The sequence below is a fragment of the Megalobrama amblycephala genome, linkage group LG20 (assembly GCF_018812025.1).
Source record: "Megalobrama amblycephala isolate DHTTF-2021 linkage group LG20, ASM1881202v1, whole genome shotgun sequence".
Classification (NCBI taxonomy): domain Eukaryota; kingdom Metazoa; phylum Chordata; class Actinopteri; order Cypriniformes; family Xenocyprididae; genus Megalobrama; species Megalobrama amblycephala.
In genome coordinates, this window is record NC_063063.1 from 11,989,151 (window position 1) to 12,008,056 (window position 18,906).

At 35.8% G+C, this 18,906-nt stretch overlaps 3 protein-coding genes across 4 annotated transcripts; all 3 read left to right on the forward strand.

Annotated features, from left to right (window-relative positions):
• Positions 1–22: 22 nt before the first annotated feature.
• On the forward strand, positions 23–1,942 carry cby1 (chibby homolog 1 (Drosophila)). 2 transcript variants are annotated; one of them, XM_048169903.1, is made up of 5 exons: positions 23–179; positions 484–585; positions 673–778; positions 872–984; positions 1,113–1,942. In XM_048169903.1, the coding sequence occupies exons 2-5, from the start codon at positions 508–510 to the stop codon at positions 1,182–1,184; spliced, it is 369 nt and encodes a 122-aa protein (XP_048025860.1). In that variant the 5' UTR covers positions 23–179; positions 484–507; the 3' UTR covers positions 1,185–1,942. The 2 variants fall into 2 exon arrangements, with proteins under 2 accessions (XP_048025860.1, XP_048025861.1); XM_048169904.1 differs by having other exon boundaries at positions 29–179; positions 481–585.
• Positions 1,943–3,085: 1,143 nt separating this feature from the next.
• Positions 3,086–6,280, forward strand: slc16a8 (solute carrier family 16 member 8). The gene is made up of 4 exons (XM_048169902.1): positions 3,086–3,749; positions 3,842–3,985; positions 5,068–5,898; positions 6,013–6,280. Exons 1-4 carry the CDS (start codon positions 3,533–3,535, stop codon positions 6,180–6,182), a joined length of 1,362 nt encoding a protein of 453 aa, XP_048025859.1. The 5' UTR covers positions 3,086–3,532; the 3' UTR covers positions 6,183–6,280.
• Positions 6,281–7,861: 1,581 nt separating this feature from the next.
• pdap1a (pdgfa associated protein 1a) lies at positions 7,862–14,057 on the forward strand. Its single transcript, XM_048170811.1, has 6 exons — positions 7,862–8,118; positions 8,506–8,588; positions 8,703–8,771; positions 10,176–10,300; positions 10,386–10,537; positions 12,888–14,057. Exons 1-6 carry the CDS (start codon positions 8,106–8,108, stop codon positions 12,920–12,922), a joined length of 477 nt encoding a protein of 158 aa, XP_048026768.1. The 5' UTR covers positions 7,862–8,105; the 3' UTR covers positions 12,923–14,057.
• Positions 14,058–18,906: the final 4,849 nt, after the last annotated feature.

Genomic DNA, 18,906 nt, shown 5'->3' on the forward strand with positions numbered 1-18,906 from the left:
CCCTAAAACGTTTAAAAATGTCCCATATTTATTAATTTTAGATTTTTTTGGAAAGGTACTTTTAACTTGTAAATTTGAGCTTCCGGCGTTGCTAGGCTCCCCCCGGAATTAGCCTTTTGTTTACACATGTCTTTGGCTTTAGAAATATCGTTCAAACAATAGTGAGGAGAAGCAGCAGTGTAAGCTTTTTACGTTATGTATACATTTATTTTCCAAAAGCAGATGCGCTCTGTCTGTATATTTAATAATAAATATATTTATAACTAGCTGCTTGCTTGTTACTTGCTGACAGTAATAGTCTCTCGAAGATAACGGTAGTCTTTCCTTGTTATCCGAGTCATTTTTACATTAAGATTAATTGCCTTTGGTTTGATTAACTGCATATTTGTAATTAGAGCCTGATCTGGACAGTCTGTATATGTTGGCTACAGCGATTAATGCTAAAAACTAACACGTGCTGTATTATATTTTGTGTTGAAGCAGGTTAGACTTTTACGTTACTTCAAAATGCCCTTGTTTGGCAACACTTTTAGTCCCAAGAAAACCCCTCCTCGGAAGTCTGCTTCCCTTTCCAATCTACATACAGTAAGTACAAGTTTCTGTTGGTAAGATGCTTTTCATATAAACCAATATGTATTCAGAGGCCAAACCATAATTTAATGTTTTTGTCAGTTGGATCGGTCAACACGGGAGATTGAATTAGGTCTGGAATATGGATACCCGATGATGAATCTTGGCAGCCAGAGCTTTAAATTTGAAGATGGCCAGTGGATCTCAGGTATGGCTTCCTACAATAAACAGACTAATTTAATTCAATGACAGTTAGTTGCCTGTTTAAGGAATGTAATGAATGTCTTTATGTCAATCACAGAGTCAGGAGGTAATGTATCTGGAAGAGAGGTACAGCGCCTGAAGAAGAGGAATCTACAGTTAGAGGAGGAGAATAATCTGCTCAGGCTAAAGATTGAGGTTCTTCTTGATATGGTGAGTGTCGAATGAATATAATGCTGAAAGCCACCACAGCTTGAAAAATATATAGGCTAAATCTAATAATAAAAATGACATGTTGGCAAAATTCTCTTGCGCAAAGTGATTTAACATATTTTCTTTAGCTTTCAGAATCAACAGCAGAAACACATCTAGTACAGAAGGAACTTGAAAATATGAGTAGAAGAAAGAAATGATGGAAGGAAATAAAAGATATTCACTCTTCTCTTCTCTTTAAGTGTGTCTATACAAATCCTGTAGGGATTTTTCAATGAAATTAGAACTATTCTAAGACAATGTTTAAATATCAGTTACATTGATTTAAAAACTTGAATACTGTAAAAACACATTTGTATCACTTTGTATATTTCCTTTTTTAAATTAGCTGTTTCTTTGCCAATTATATAACTAAATAAATATGTTTAGGCTAATGTAATTTATATATATATATATATATATATATATATTTTTTTTTTTTTTTTTGCTTTTTATTTGCTTTTTTACACGTTGTTTATTTTGCCCTAAAACATATTGTGTTTTAAAGAAAGTGTCCTCAAAACTACCATTGTCATAGAAACATGCTGTTGAATTTAGTTATTTCAGATACATAAAAAGCAGCTAAAGGTCACTCGTTATGTTCAGAATACAATAACTTGTCATTCTTATTGCCATTAATACCAAATCTTCATTCCTGTGGCCCCAGTAAGTGACAGCCCCAAAACCTTTCTGCATGTGTAGATCTGAATGTGTATTCAAATCACAGGACACAATCACACTCTTTCTTTGGTTCCACAGTAAGATTAGCCAAGAGCTGTAAAGGTTTAAACATGTACATGCAGATTTAAGAGGATTTTCTTATGGAGTGTGAGGCACGTATTGCACGGCTATGGTTGTTTTCTCTCATTGTCTTTACATATTTAATAAATTGACATGAATAAATGTTGTACTGATTTTATGCAGCAGTGTTATTTGCATTATTTCCTAGATTTTCTTTTATTTAATTGGACTTCTCTTAATTGGACCTTGTTGAAACAAACATTTCACATAATATTTTGCTGTGAACTCCATATTTCTTAGCCAAAAAAATAACACTATCACATTTAGTTCTCAGTACAGAACTAAACTACTTACATCAGTGTAATGACTGTGTTGTTTTTTAGGATGAAAATACTTAGTACAAGTCACTATACTGATGTCAACAAGTAAACAGCCAAATAAGAGTGCTGTAATACCACTTGTGCTGTCCGGGAATTTCACCTCACCTCATGTCCTACAAATAAGAGATTTTGTGGGTATTACAGATGATTAGTTGGAAGTTCGAGAACAGGAAGGAGGTCCACCAGAAGTTTTTTTTTAGCAGATTATCCTTTAAATTCATTCATATGTACAGTGCAGTCTTACTCACTTGATAACATAAGACCTTACATTCATCATGTTTATTAAGAAGGCCAGGTATACAGCTACTTGAAGAGATTTTCTGCCATATCAAAAGCCAGGTAAGACATTTACTTGTGTTTCGAGTGGCTTAAAAACAATCAAAAAATTGTTCTCAAGCTGATATTTTAATAATCTGGAGGATTCCACTTTCCCTTATGACCACTCATTCTAGTGGTTTCATTAATTGTGATATACAGATGTTGCATTTAGACATGTTTACACAAAACTGTCCAGTTTTAAAACTTTTGCATGCCTAAAAATTTACAAACGTTTTACTAATTTACTAATTTAACTAATTTAAGAGATTCCGTAAAACACTGTAGTGTTATAGTGAAAAGTATTATAGTAAATAGACATTCATGTCTAGATTCACATTTACAGTAAAGATGAATTTCAGTAATGAAAACATTTGATTTAAAGCAGTCATTTTAAAAGTCTGTCCCAATTGGAATCTGTCAGATGTCTGTTTATGTCAAAATTTAGAGATTCTGAATCAGATTATATTGTGTTAATGCACAAAAGTATATTTTTTAAAGAAAACAAATATGTCCACACTAATACAAATAATTTATTATATTGTATAATTGATTATATTGTGTTAATGTACAAATAATGTATCCTGTTAAATTATTCATATTACATTCCTATATATTTTGTCTGTATATGCAAAATACAAGCAAGAATAAAATCCAAGGTGTAACCAGAGACTGGCTTTTGAGAGCAGTAAGGATTAAATCAATTGTAACAGAAATCAATATAGATACTTGATAAGAATGACTAAATATGAGATATTGCACATAACACTTTGTTAACGCTGCTGTATGGTACACATTGGGTGAAAAGTGAGTGTCAGTCATTTAATGAGTAAGTCGACCTATGACTGTACTTCCTGGGGGTGTAGGGAAATGTGGCTTGTGCTCATATACTGACTTCCTCTGTATAATGTGGTGCAGGTGTTGAAAAGAAGCACATGTTCAGTAGTGCATAGAAACTCTTCACAGATATTTACTGCTTCCTTCTGAAAAAGTGCTCTGATCCTATAATTTGATCCAGATAATATAAGTATATTGAAAAAGTTTTGTCTTCTCTTTTGGAGGCCTGAGCAACTATGGGAATTACTGTAGAGGTGAGAGAGACAGAAGGTGCCCCGGATGGCGGCTGGGGCTGGATCGTTCTGCTGGGAGGTTTTGTCATCACTGGCTTCTCGTATGCCTTCCCAAAAGCTATAAGTGTTTATTTCAAAGAACTGATGCACGACTTTGGCTGTGGATACAGAGACACAGCCTGGATTTCTTCTATAATATTAGCAATGCTCTATGGTTCAGGTAAGATGCTGTAAATTGAATGTTGTCAGATTTATAAAATCTTTAAGATTTTCATAAAAGTATTTCAGTATATTTATTTTCATTTTATCCAGGTCCAGTCTCTAGCATCATGGTTAATAAATTTGGATGCCGGCCAGTCATGTTTGTTGGAGGATTACTGGCTTCAGGGGGGATGATAAGCGCATCTTTCACTACTAACATCAACCAGCTTTACCTCACTGCGGGTGTCATCACAGGTAACTGAAAGATATTTGAGATCAATTATTATAATTCTAAATATAAACAGTTATTTCCAGTATTTAAATTTACTTTTAACTGTTTGTACTCTGTGGGGAGTTTTCAGTGACTCTTTCAGCACATTACATCGTTACGCGTGTGAGTCATTGCATCGTTCATTCAACCAATTCATTCATATACATTGATTCATTCAGGACTAAAACATCTTCTGTTTGTTGCTCGGTGGTTGATTTTGTTTTGATTTGTTTGAACTATTTTCTTTGGTGAAGCAAAAAATAGTAACTGGTAGGGGTGTAAGGATACCCTCATGTCACGATTTGATACAAATCACAATACTGAACTCACATTACAATATTATTGCGATACTCCAAGACATATGGTAAAAGGTTAACAAAAATGTACTGTTAATTAAAATACTACATTTGGTATTACAGTGGGGGTGGAAATGAATAGGCTTGGACTTGGTGCTGGTAACCCAATGCAAAGGGCTTTTGACTGGTAACATAAGAAATGGCATTATCAGGACCTTTGAATATTAATTGAACTGCACAATACATAATGTCACTATCCACAATACATTTTGTTGCATTTTTGTATTGCGATATATTGTGACACGATATATTGATACACCCCTAGTAACTCGTAATATGTCTTTAAATATGTCTCTAAAATGTAAGTTACTCAGCATTGACCTGAGTCAATCAAATTGAGAAATCGTGCTGTTAGTCTGAATATCAGCACAGGTAATATTGCTGAAATATGGAAAATTCTATAATCATTTACTCACATTCCAAACCTGTATAACTTTCTTTCTTCTGTGGAAAAGCATGAATTTGAATGTGATATTTATAACATTTTGATAAATAAAATTAATAATTGTTAACTTAATATTGACTATATATTACCTGTTACTATAATTCATTTTGCCAAATGAAGTCAAAGCAAAATCGTACATTGGGCGTATTAATATTGCTACACACATGACAAAGCTTTGATTATAAAAGAAAATACTTACATAAAAACGTGTCTGGAAGTTCTTAATGTCAGTGTAGTTGCATCCATTTTTTTTCTCTCTTTAAAGGTCTTGGACTGGCTTTGAACTTCCAACCATCCCTGATTATGCTGGGGACTTATTTTGACAAACGCAGACCACTTGCCAATGGACTGGCAGCAGCTGGAAGTCCTGTATTTCTGGCAGTTCTTTCTCCTTTAGGACAAGAGCTGCTCAACCGTTATGGATGGAGAGGAGGCTTTCTCATTACCGGTGGTCTTCTGCTCAACTGTTGCACCTGTGCAGCTGTAATGAGACCCCTGCAATGTAAAAAAAGGACAGCGATAGCCTGTTCCCAAGAGCTCAAGGAAATGCTGCCTCCTGAGGCTGGACAAGAGAATATCATTTGTGAAAACAATAATGATAAAAAGCCCACTAAAAAGAAGCTTTTGGACTTCAGTGTACTTCGTAACAGAGGGCTTATTATTTATATCATTGCAAAATTTATAGTTGTCCTCGGCCTATTTGTTCCGACTATTCTCTTAGTCAACTATGCTAAGGACCAAGGAGTGCCTGACCCGGATGCTGCATTTTTGTTGTCTATTATAGGATTTATTGACATCTTTGCTCGTCCCACATGTGGCTTAGTGGCCGGTTTAAAATGGATTCGACCCAAGATGGCTTATTTCTTCAGCCTGGCCTTGCTCTTCAATGGCCTAACAGATGTTTGTTCAGCTAAAAGCACAGACTATAAGGGACTTGTTATCTTTTGTGTGTTCTTCGGGCTGTCTTATGGCATGGTGGGTGCTCTACAGTTTGAAGTGCTGATGAGTATTGTGGGAACAAGCAGTTTTTCCAGTGCACTTGGCCTGGTGCTCCTCATTGAGGCGGTGGCTGTGCTGATCGGACCACCCTCTGCTGGTGAGTTATGATGAAAACATGCATTTAACTGAATCATCAGCTATGAAATGGTAGTTTTTTGATTTGTTGGTAAATTTAATTAATATTTTTCCTTCATGTATTTTTTCCCCACAGGTTATTTGGTGGACAAGTACAAGAACTATGAATTGATTTTTTACATGGCTGGAGGAGAGCTGATCATCGCTGGAATATTTCTTGTTTTTGCAACATTCTTTTGTCTTAACCAAAAGAAACACAAAGACTCACAGCAGAAAAATCATGGTGATTGTGGCGATCAATCGTAAAAGATAAACAGTGGAGACAGCTGAAGTGTGTGACATTCACATTCAATTAATTTTTTTTTTAGTTATATGTGTTAATAAAATTAGTTTCTTGTACTGTGTGTGAGTGTGTTCAGGTTTTCCTAATTACTAACTCTTGTATATGAATTACACAAAATAATTCCACAATCAACAAAACCATGAGAAATAAGGATACTAAAAAGGAGGAATCTTATTTAAAATATGCTCCACATTCTTAGAAATTTTATTTTTATATTCATGTTGGTTTTATGTGCTATACTTCCGTATATATGTAATAGTTTTATAAATTATAGTTGAATCTACATAGAATCAATGTTATTGCTAACTAATTGTTAACCGTTGTTTTCTGAAGATGAACAAAAGTCTTATGGGCTTTGAATCACATGAGAGTACTTAATATACTAAAAATTCTTCTTTAGTACTTCTTAAGATAATCTTAAGAACATCTAAGTGTACTCAACTGTGCTATTTTGAGACACTATGAAATATGAACTTAAATGTGCTTTTAATGTGCTATCTCTGTATTTAAAAAATGTATTTAGTTACCACTTGTAGTATACTTGAACCTATAGTGTACTAAAAGTGGTAACTAAATACATTTTTTAAATACAAGGATAGTATATTAAAAGCACATTTTAGTTCATATTTCATGATGTCTCAAAATAGCACAGTTGAGTACACTTAGATGTTCTTAAGATTATCTTAATAAGTACTAAAGAAGAATTTTTAGTATATTAAAGGGATAGTTCACCCAAAAAATAAAATTTGATGTTTATCTGCTTACACCCAGGGCATCCAAGATGTAGGTGACTTTGTTTCTTCAGTAGAACACAAATGATGATTTTAACTCCAACCGTTGCCGTCTGTCAGTCGTTTAAATAGATGGAGTTCCCATTGACATGCATTATACGACTGACAGACGGCAACGGTTGGAGTTAAAAATCATAATTTGTGTTCTACTGAAGAAACAAAGTCACCTACATCTTGGATGCCCTGAGGGTAAGTAGTTTTGGGTGAGCCATCCCTTTAAGTAAAATTAGTGTGTGAAAATAGAGCACTTTAAGTACATTAGCTATAGAAATGCACTTTTTTCACCAGGGTGTATGAATTTCTTTGTTTTGCTGAACACAAAGGAAGATACGTATTTTGAAGAATGTCGGTAACCAAACAGTTGACAGGGCACCATTGACTCCCATAGTATTTTTTTTTTCATACTATGGAAGTCAAAGGTGCCCCAAATCTGTTTCATTCCAAACATTCTTCAAAATATCTTCCTTTGTGTTCAGCAGAACAAAGAAATTCATACAGGTTTGGAACAACTTGAGGGGGAGTAAATGACAGAATTTTCATTTTTGGGTGAACTATCCCTTTAAAAAAAATAATAATAATAATGTTAAAACGAAAATTAGAAATGTTGCCTTGGCCACTAACTGAAATAAGTGAAAGTTGAAATAATAAAATGTGTAACACTAAAACTGAAAATAACAGTTGAAAAATGCACATGACTAAAACTTAAAAAGAAAACTGAAAATACATAAATAAAAGTTAATTCAAAATATTAATAAATACTATAATGTTGTAGGGTGTAACGAATATTACGTGACATCGCATTGGCTAACTGCCTCTGTCGTAGAAATCATTTTGGATTTTGATTGGCCAACCCAGCATTCAATCATCAACAGTAAAGTCGTTGACGTCGTTCTCAGGAAGCGGTAGAATGGTGCTTTCAGCGGTATCATTTTGAGTCGACGAGGTTGCGTAATATTTAACTTTAAAATAGACATTTTGTTTTAGAAGCTGACAGAACATATTAAAGCTATTCAATTCTTAAGGGTATATTAAATTTTAGGACCAGAAATAATCTTTTTCCTTTGAGGGCTTTCATCGTCACAGATTGTTTCCACGATGCCAAGAGGAGGTGAGTATCATGCGCCCGCCTGATCGCTATTTTACCTTTTCAAACAGACCACCAGAGCCAGTGTTCAAGTAAATAAAACTTATGAAAGAGAAATATGAAGTTTACGGTGAATATAAGACCCTTGGGGATACCGTTAGTGGTCACAGTGTCTCTATAATGTGCAAATCACGGTGGAAAAAGAAGCATGTACGCTAGTATAAACTCAGGCCATGCTGGTCCAGTGCAGTCACGTGTGATTGTCTGATAAGTCGACAATTTCACCGACGACACTTGTTCATGCTTAGCTTAATTATGGCATTAAATATATCCATATATTATCATCGCCTCTTAGAGTTTTAAATATATATTTATTTATTTTTTTTTACTTTACCATGCCCACCACCTTAGGCAGAAAGGGCCATAAGGGCCGTGGGAAACAGTTCAGCAACCCTGAGGAGATTGATCGGCAAATGAAAGCTCAGAGGGAATTGGTAAGTCTATAAGTGTTCGTCCTCTGTCACATACATTTAGTTGCCATAGTCATGAAGGTGACGTTTGCTCAGCATCCGTTTGTATAATGGAAACTGTGATTGTTTTATGTGTAGGAGGCGAAAGAAGGGGCTGAACGTGGAAGTTCATCAGAATCTGAAGAGGAGAGCAGCAGTGACGATGAAGTATGAGGTTTTAATTCAATTCACTTGAAAGGGATAGTTCTCCCCAAAAATGAAAATTCTGTCATTTACTCCCCTTGTTCCAAACAAATGAAGATATTTTTAATTAAACCCAAGAGATTTCTTTCCCTCCATTGAATATCCACACAACCAAAACGTTGATGCTTCAAAATGTTCATAAAGACATTGTTAGCTTAAACCATATGAAACGAGTGGTTTAATCCAAGTGAAGAGACTCAATCTCTTTATAAATTAAACATTTTATTTAGGCTTTTATTCACCTATAAAAATTGATCAACACACATACATGGAGCACATCAAATATGGTAAACAGAAGCTCAAGCATGTCTTGATGTGCAAGAACCAATGAGGTTTGTTCTCACGTCAAGTAAACGCGTAAAAGCCTAAATTAAATTTTTTTTTATCATATAAAGTGATTGTATTTCTTCAGAAGGCTTGAATTAAACTGCTCATTTCATATGGGTTAATTTCACAATGAGCATGTTTACATGCACATCAGTAAGCTGACAACGCAAGTAAACCGCGTTTATATGACTTTATTAATAAATCGGGTTATTTCCCTGTAGTGACGTCAAAAAAAATCATTTGCGCATCTGACTACCAAGTATTCCATTCATGTTATGTCAGTTGTGATGTTAAATAAAGCTTGCAACATGTCAGCAAGAAACTTACGGCTCCTATATTACTCTCATGCTGGTACAGATGCAGCGTTTTGACTGAACCACTTCTACTTCTGCCGCACGAGAAATGAGAACACATTTTTACAATTTTCTGGGTCTTAAAAGAGTCTGTTTGTTATATATTTTCTTCTTCGTTTACTGCAAAAACGCTCGCTGTGTTCGGATGCGTTTAAATCTGCACTAAGGATGTGTTTGTCACGTATCACACATGCGGACTTCAATAAGCTGACAGAAAGCAGGTTCATGCATTTACAAGTGACTAAAAACTACCTGTTGCGACTGGTTTATGCTAAAGCCGTTTATGACCTTACTCCGATAAAAGAAAATGGGTTACCGCCTTTAAATTACCACATTCGTTATTAAGCATAATTGGCTTAAGAACGTGCATGTAACCGCACTCAATGTCTTTTTTTACATTTTAATTTGTGAACTTTTGCTTGGGCTTTCAATTGCAGACAAAAATGAGAGAATATTGAACTATCTTCATATTCATATATCTTTAATATCTTGTTTTCTGAAGATGAACAAAATTTATATGAGTTTTGAATGACATGAGGGCAAATCATGAAATTTCATTTGTGAGTGAACTTTCCCTTTAACACACATTATGGTTATTTGTTCTAATAGGGCGATTGTTTTATAAGTGATGGTGCTGCAGAGGCTGTTTCTGATTTTAATTAACTAATGATTTGATTTCTTCTCTAAGCAACCTAAAAGGAAAGGTGTAGAAGGACTTATTGAAATCGAGAACCCGAACAGGGTCGCCCATAAAAGCAAGAAGGTTGTGGAAATAGATGTCAACGCACCTAAAGAGCTCTCACGTCGAGAAAGGTATGTGGGATAGCACACGCGTGAGAATCCTTCAGAGTCAAAAAAATTGTTGTTGCATTATATATGCTGTGTTTTCCCTGTGTAGGGAGGAGATTGAGAAGCAGAAGGCTAAGGAGCGATACATGAAGCTGCATCTAGAAGGGAAGACGGACCAGGCCAGGGCAGACCTTGCCAGGCTGGCCATTATCAAAAAGCAGAGGGAGGATGCAGCAAAAAAGCGAGAAGAGCTAAGGAAAGGTGAGCTGATAACATTGCATCTTCTGATGCAAGATCAATGAATGACAACCTATATAATGGACGAAAGAAAATATATAGCTTTCTGTTTAGTTGTATTGAGAGATGCCTAAACCCGGGCCTGAGACAAAATTGGCCCGTCATGACTTTTGATATCGCCTGCCATGCCTTATCAAAAAAAAAACATGCTATTGAAGCATATCTTTATTTTTATTTATTTATTTTTTTAAACCTTTTTGGCATTAAATATCTGGATTTAAAAAAAGGTATATTTTAATATAATATACAACCCCAATTTCAGAAAAGTTGGGAACATTTTCTAAAATGTAATAAAATCAAGAATCTGTTTTTTTTTTTTTTTTTTTTTTTTCTCATTCTTTTTAAACTTTATTTAACTTACGAAAGTACAATGAAAAAAATTCCAATGTTTTCACTGGCCAAATTAATTTAAATTTGTTTATATTTACAAAATTAAATTTTAATTTTGATGGCTGCAACATGCTCTAAAAAAGTTGGGATAGAGGCAAAATAAAAGAGAAAATATTATAGAATATGCCAGATAAACTGTTTTGAAGCAGTCCACAATTAGTAGGTTAACTTGTAATTGTTTTTGGGTATTAAAGGAGCATCAACCAAAGGCTTGGTCTTTGCGAGCAAAGGTGGGTCATGGCTCACAACTTTGTGTCAAATTTCATGAGAAAATTGTCAAACAATTAAAAAAAAAATCACATTTCTCAATGCAAGATAGCTGGAGACCTCTGTTGAAATGTCCTGTGACCTTTGATCCCTCAGATGGCATTGCATGAGGAGCCATCATGCTACTGTGTTAAATATAGACACATAGGCTCGGGAGTACTTTGGAAAAACGATGTCACTTAACACAGTCTCGCGCTGCATCAAGAAATGCAACTTGAATCTCTGGTACACAAGGAGAAAACTTTACATTGATTCTATGCAGAAGATGTTGCTGAGTTCTCTGGGCCCGAGCTCATCTCAGATGGTCTAAAAGACAGTGGAAATGTGTGCTGTGGTCAGATGAGTCCACGTTTCCACTTGTTTTTGGAAAAAACTGACATTGAGTTCTCAGTCCCAAATATGAAAGGGACCAACCAGACTTTCATCAGCGACAGGTGCAAAAGCAAACATCTGTTATGGAATGAGATGCATCAGTACAAACGGTACAGGTGACTTGCATATGTGTGAAGGTACCATTGATGTGGAGGCTTGTATAGGGATTGTACAGAGACATATACTGCCGTCAAGATGACATCTTTCCTGGAACGCAAGACAATGTCAGGCCTCATTCTGCACATGCTAAAACAAGACTGGTTTCTAGACACTCTCCACTATAGAAGGGATGTGCTTGACTGCCTGCTTGTAGTCCAGATCTGTCTCCTATTGAAAATGAATGGCAGACAATGATGACCACAGACAGCTCTCTTGTATCAGGCGAGATTGGGCAAAAATTCCACTTGCAAAACTGCAACAATTGGTATCCTCAGGCCTGGTTTCACAGACAGGGCTTAGATTAAGCCAAGATTAGACCTTAGTTCATTTAGGACTTTTAATCCTTAGATATATGCCTTAGAAGAAGAAAAAAATATTTTAAAATATGTCAGTGTTTGTTGCTTTCAGTTCAGACAGCCCAAACATGCATTTTAGTCTGGGACCAGGCTTAAGCCTTGTCTGTGAAACCAGAGGTCGATTTTTCAAATATTTAAAAAGTGTTAATTAAAAGAAAAGGTGATGTGACACAGCAGTAAACATGCCTCTGTCCCAACTTAGGAGTGTGTTGCAGTCTTCAAAATCATAATTTGTTTATATAAACAAAATGCACTTAAGTTGGTTAGTGACAAATTTGAAAAACTTTTCTTTGCATTTTTGTCAGTTAAATAAAGGTTAAAGAGAATTAACAAATCAAAGATTCTTGATTTGTATTGCATTTTACAAAATGTCCCAACTTTTCTGAAATTAGGGTTGTAGTTTGGTATACTGCAGTTTTTACTTCCGGCCCATGCCCCTCAATCAAGTTGCCCCTCAATGATTTTTAATGATTGATAATACTGATTGTTTCAAACTTGTTTGCATTTCTTCTGTGGAACATAAAAGAAGATATTTTGAAGTTTGTTGGTAGGTAAAGAGTTTTGGTTCCCATTGACTTTCATTGAATGGACAAAAAATACAATGGAAGTCAATGGGAACTGAAAAAGCCCAAACTTTTTACTACAAAGGGACAAAAAGCAAACTTGATAGAGGTCTGTGCGCCGAAAGTAAATGCCCCCCTTATTTCATTTTTTAGGCTAACTATCATTTAAATAACTAGTATTGACAACCTGTCTCTATTCTTTTTCAGAAAAAGAAGCAGAAGAGGCAAAGTCGAAACGCTAGCCCAAGCATCATCATCACAGGACAGGGCTTTTCTGGGGAGGGAGGGAAGGGGACTAGTTGTTTAGAGGAAACAGCTCAGGGGTATCCATACATGTCATCCTTCCATCCATCCAAGGTTGGAGGGGTATTTGGACATTTATAGGAAGTCAAATGGGAGGTGGTATACAGTGTTGGAGTTTGTTTGGTTATTAATTTTCAAAACCACCAAACTTCGCTCACTTTATCCCTCCCGACACATTCACTGTGCTCAGACTCTAAAGCTGCTGGAGTTTACTCTCAAACTCTACATTTCTATAATGTTATCACCTTTAGATTAGATTGGGATGTTATGGCAGAGTGAGGTTGGTCAGGTGTACTCACATGAGCTGTGGTTTTCTGACGGGGAAGAAGCAGGTTGTAGTGTGGAACAGTCTAACACTAAATAGACATTTAGTCTCTATCCATCGAATGATATCAACACGTGTACTGTCTATAATTTTGACCACCTTTGTGGCCTCATTCTGTTTAAGTGCAAAACAATGCAGCTCTAGTAATTTTAAGGTTGTTCCTTGGTATAATCAGGACATGCTTGGACATAATGCTGCAGGTTAGATTCTCATTTATAATGTTGATGTTTTTAAATACTTAAACACAATATAATTCAATCTTGGAACAAGGCGTCACTATGAACAGGACAGTATTAAAGTAACTGCCTCGGCACAGCTGACTGGGCTGTTGCATGTCTCCGCTTCACCACTTCAACTTCTATAATGCCCCTTTACTCAGGGTTGTACATTTCTCTTGAAGTGGGACCCTTGTTTTTGTCACAACCAGACCCACTGGTGTGTCCTCAAAATATTTTGAAGAGTTTTATGCTTTAGCCCACTGCTGGGACCTGACTTGCCTTGACTGTTTAAGGAAAGCAATATTACCTTGATAATGCTGATGGTGCAACTTTTTTTTTTTTTTTTTTTCTTTCAGCTCTTAAACACAATTATTTACAAAGTGTTTTAACATTTGTAATGCATTCATCAGTACAGAAATATGTATTTACTTGGGGGTATTGATATGAAGTCAGTAGAATTCCTTATTTGAACTTTGTTGTATACAAATAAATGAATTGGTAAATGAATAAAAAGTGTTTTCTCCTGTCAAAGTGTCTGTACTTTTGCATTGCAGCAGTGGGATGTTGCAGAATTAAAAAAAAAAAAAAAAAAAGTTAGTCTGTTTTTATTAGCTTCATTTTGATCACCTAGTAGTGATATGGCAATTCAAAAGCAGACTTTTCAGTCCATAGATGGTATCTTTAATGTTTTAATGCTGCCTTCACGTGCTATCGGAAATCTCATAATTCTCACTTCTGAAGTGATTACGAGCTCATCGCATTCAAGTTTCAAAATGAGAGGGCGGTCATGTGCAATTTTTACCTAGGAGATCGTATTTACGATAATTCCGAGAGCAGCATTAATACAGAAACGAAAGCTATGGGAAATGAGTTTAGCTGCTCTTTCAGTTTAGACGCCGTGTTGACGTTGAGAAATCAAAAGTTGGTTAAAAGTGGCTGGAAATGATGAGATATGCAGGTTAATGATTTTTTTGTTAGCGTTTCTTTTTGTATTCTTAGCGATCATAAATATAATGTGTGTAAATGGCCTCATATCCTGAAGTCAAAGAGCGCATGTCAAGTGATGCCGTTGCTTTTCTCAACGCTGAAGTGGATGGACCAATTACAGGCGTTTGTGGTTACACGAAAAGTGTTTTTCAAATTTTCAATACTGTGTATAATAATTAAGCAATGATTTATTATTCTAAAATGAATCAGTAGGATTTTCACGAAAATATCAGAGATTACGTGTTATTTAAGCATTTGATAAATCCGTGTTATTTAAATGACATCACACCAGCTCTTCCGGCTTCCAGTTTTACTTAAAATCAATTTTAAAGTACTTTTAATTGTATTCAAATCCCATAATGGCCTCGGATCAAAATACATGGGAGGTATGTTTTATACAACGTTTCTGAAGAACAAGAAAAAAAAAAAATGCAATGCGACGTAATGAGTAGACCTACCTGGCTGCAATAAATAAATACATTTTTTAAAAATAAAAAGACCAGGGTAACCACAGTTTGCCGTGATTACTTGTATTTTTATTATTGATGTTTTGTTGATTTTTTTTTATTAATTTACTCTGATTTGACAGCAAAAGCGATGTTTGTTGCAGAGGGCTCCCTCTAGGAGGCTCCATCTCCCCCTCATATTTGGGACCTTCCACTGGTTTCAGTTCATTATCTTAACCACAGTGTTTCCCAAGGTAGTTATTTGTGATGACACACCTTACATGATAAAAATAATTTCCCCTTTCACCTTTCTTTCACATCCTGCTGTTTGCACACACAAACAGCACATTTGTAATGTGATGGACAATTGATTGCCAAAGGTTGGCTAAGGTAAGGAAGGGTACCTTTATTAATGTCACAGTGTAAACTATGGTGAAGCAAACACTGTTTTCAACATTGATAGTAAAAAGAACCATTATTAATAGTTGAGCACTAATAATAATTGATAATGACCAATAAAGACTGGAGTAACAGATGCTGAAAAAAATCTTTGCCATCACAGGGATAAATTACCTACATTTTAAAATACATTAAAAAGAGTTTATTTAGTTTATATTACTATTTTACAATATTACTGTTGAATTATTATTTTTGATCAAATACATTTTGTCTAGTAAGCATAAGTGACTTCTTTCAAATATTGAAACATCTTAATCATTCCAAACTTTTGACTGGTAAATACAGTCATGTGAAAAAGAAAGGACACCCTTTAGAATTTCATGGTTTTATGCTTCAGAACATCATCTGGTCTTTAGCAGGTCTTAAAATGAGGTAAACACAACCTCAAATGAACAACAACAAATGACATATCACACCATGTCATTATTTATTTAACAAAAATAAAGGCAAAATGGACAATCCATGGATGACAAACTAAGAACACTCTATGATTCAGTTGCTTGTAGAGCCACTTTTAGCAACAATAACTTTAAGTAATCGTTTTCTGAATGACTTTATCACATGATTCTAGAGGAATTTTGTCCCGCTCTTCTTTACGATGTTGCTTCAGTTCATTGAGGTTTGCTTTTAAGGTCCCGCCACAGCATTTCAGTTGGGTTGAGGTCTGGACTTTGACTGGGCTATTGCATAACCTTGATTCTTTTTTGGCCATTCTGTTGTAGATTTGCTGGTGTGCTTGGGATCATCATCCTGTTGCATGACCTAATTTTGGCCCAGCTTGAGCTGGCGGACAGATGGCTTCACATTTGACTTTAAAATACTTTGGTATACAGGGGAGTTCATCATCGACTCAGTGACTTCAAGGTGGCCAGGTCCTGTGGCTGCAAAACAAGCCCAAATCATCACCCCTCCACCATCATGATGAACAGTTTGGTATGGGGTATTTGTGTTGATATGCTGGGTTTGGTTTTCGCCTAACTTGGCATTGTGCATTATGGCCAGACATCTCCACATTGGTCTCATTTGTCCAAAGGACATTGTTCCAGAAGTCTTGTTGCTTGTTCAGATGCAACTTTGCAAACCTAAGCCATGCTGCCATGTTCTTTTTTGAGAGAAGAGGCTTTCTCCTGGCAACCCTTTCAAACATTCCACACTTGTCCTATCTTTTCTAATTGTACTGTCACGAACTTTAACATTTAACATGTTAACTGAGGCCTGTAGAGTCTAGTTCTTGGGTGTTTTTTGCAATTTCATGAAACCATCGTTTTGACGACTTCTCTAAGCTTCTCTAAGATCTTTCCTCCTTGGCATTGTGTTAACACACATCTGAAGGCTCCAGACCAGCAAACTGCCAACACTTCTGCTTTTATAGAGGTGGTCACGCTTTCTGATGATCAGTTAATCAAAGAAATTTGATTAGCAGTGCCTGACTGTTACTTACCCTCTTAATTTGTATAGAAACAGTAAGGGTGTACTTAGTTTGTCACCCACTGCTTTTCCATTTTGACCTAATTTGTAGGCAGTGTAATATGTCATGTGTTGTTGTTCATCTGAGGTTGTATTTACCTAATTTGAAGTCTTCTTCTTCATATCTGGCAAGCACCAACGTTAGAGGTTTTTAAGTCTCAGTTGAAAACATATCTTTTTAACTAAGCAGTGTTAGGGATATCGCATTACAAGTCAGATTACTTTTTTTTCATTTTTTTTTTTCACAGATTACTTTCACTGACAGCTCTCCTATCTTCATGTTGAGAAAAATCATGAGTAAGTGCAGAGGCGTTGTGTGCTCTGTGTAAACATGATGGCTATTCTAGACTAGTCCTATACTAAATGTGAGCATACATTTACTCATTTACTTCTTCCCCTGTGTCCTCTTCTTCTGAATTCCAGAATGGCAGCAGCTGAAAGGCTTGTTTGTTTGAACTGCACCCTCTGTTGTACAGGTGTGAATTTGCATTTCCTTTTTTTTTGCAATAATTAGTTTATCCACAAGGTGCCGTATGGGAGTGTCGATTCACAAGGTAGTCAAAGAAAAACTGCATAAGCAGAACAGACTGGAACTAGGGCGTCACGATTAATCGCATGCGATTGTCATGCGTGTCTCGTCAGTAAAGCCGGTTCTGTGATTAGCAGTAAATGTCCATCACCTGCTTTCAAATGGAGCGGCACTTAATATACAGAGCCGTAGTTCGCGGACAAGCTACGCAATATCGCGTTCATAACCGCATGCGATTCATCTGCGATTATGAACGCAATATTGCGTAGCTTGTCCGCGAACTACGGCTCTGTATATTAAGTGCCGCTCCATTTGAAAGCAGGTGATGGACATTTACTGCTAATCACAGAACCGGCTTTACTGACGAGACACGCATGACAATCTCATGTGATTAATCGTGCAGCCCTAACCGGAACACATGCAAGCTACAGTGAAGATGGAGGCCTATAGACGAGAGATTGTGCGAAAAGGTTATAAAACATTTTCTTTTGTACAACTCTAGCATGAAAGAATACAAAGATGTTTACATGGGTTGTAACTTGTGGCGAGAGATTGCTCAAAACTGTGCATGCGTTGAACGCCCATGTTGCATGCAAGTTGAATTAAGTACTTTACAAGGCTATGCGCTTGACTGTGCATGTACACTAGCGTACGCATAAAAAATTAAGTATACCCAGGGCTTGAGGCTTATTCATTAAAATTTTGGTGTGAAAGGGTCTTTGCATTTGCCAAAAATATAACTTTTTTGTTGTTCTAAAAACAAACAAACAGCCCAGATGAGAAAAAGTAATGCAAAAGTTATGCATAACCTTCCATAAAAAGTAACCAATGATGCAATTAGTTACTTTTTTAGGAAGTAATTCAATATTGTAATGCATTACTTTTCAAAGTAACTTAACTTTAACTTTAACTTTCTCCAAAGTAAGCGTATTCTGTTTATTGAAGTGTTTTTTTTTTTTCTATACTATGCTCACTGGACAGCTGTGTGAGGGTGTATGTCTAAGAGTGTGTAGTAATGCCTATTTACTAGGCAAGGTATCTTTTTGATAGTTTTTTACCATTTTTTATATGCATGTTTTAACTATAACTGTGAAGCACTTTGGGGAACAACGTTGTTATTAAATGTGCTATATGTAAGCAATAAGGTACGAGAGGCTGTGCTGTATCGTGAATAAGTCACGGCTGAAGGGCGTTGTTAGGCACGACGCGAAGCTGTGACTTATTCACGATACAGCACAGCCTCTCGTACCTTATTGCCTTTATAAAACGGTTACCACACAATACAAATATTAAAGCCAAAAATTATGTATCAATGCAACTTTCATGAAGTAAAATCACTAAAAGCCTTCCACCAGAAAAAATAGTCCCTGACCGTGAACAGCAACAGAAGTTACATTATTGCACCATTAGAAGGCAGCAAAGACTGACTTTATGAGTGTGTCAGTCAGTAGCAAAGACTTTTATATTGAAAAGACTGAAATGTAGTGAACAC